At 72.5% G+C, this 236-nt stretch overlaps 1 protein-coding gene across 1 annotated transcript in view; it reads right to left on the bottom strand.

The window, feature by feature from the left end:
* The window catches only part of LOC103903648 (cytochrome b-c1 complex subunit 10), a 3,286-nt gene extending 3,112 nt beyond the window's left edge, over positions 1–174 (bottom strand). The window contains exon 1 of the mRNA XM_019473553.1: positions 148–174. Within this exon, the coding sequence (XP_019329098.1) occupies positions 148–174 (27 nt within the window). The remainder of the gene's footprint in view (positions 1–147) is intronic.
* Positions 175–236: the final 62 nt, after the last annotated feature.

Genomic DNA, 236 nt, shown 5'->3' with positions numbered 1-236 from the left:
CTTCAAAGTCACCCCCACTGCGCATGCGCGGGCGCGCCGCTGCGCCACAAAGGCCCCCGAGGCCCGCGCGTGCGTATTGAACGGGGCTGCCCGCGGCGCTGCCTGAGTCAAGCGGCGTTGTCATGGCAACACCCCCAACACCCCCACCACCCCGCTTCGGTCATTGTCCCTCATGGCGCCATGGCGCCGCGTCCCCGGCCCCGTGGAGAGGGGACACGAGCCCTGAGGGGGGGGGC

The sequence above is a fragment of the Aptenodytes forsteri genome, unplaced genomic scaffold, assembly GCF_000699145.1.
Source record: "Aptenodytes forsteri isolate BGI_AS27 unplaced genomic scaffold, ASM69914v1 Scaffold391, whole genome shotgun sequence".
NCBI lineage: Eukaryota > Metazoa > Chordata > Aves > Sphenisciformes > Spheniscidae > Aptenodytes > Aptenodytes forsteri.
Note: the sequence above shows the minus strand (reverse complement) of the source record. Positions and strands in the feature narration are given on the sequence as shown.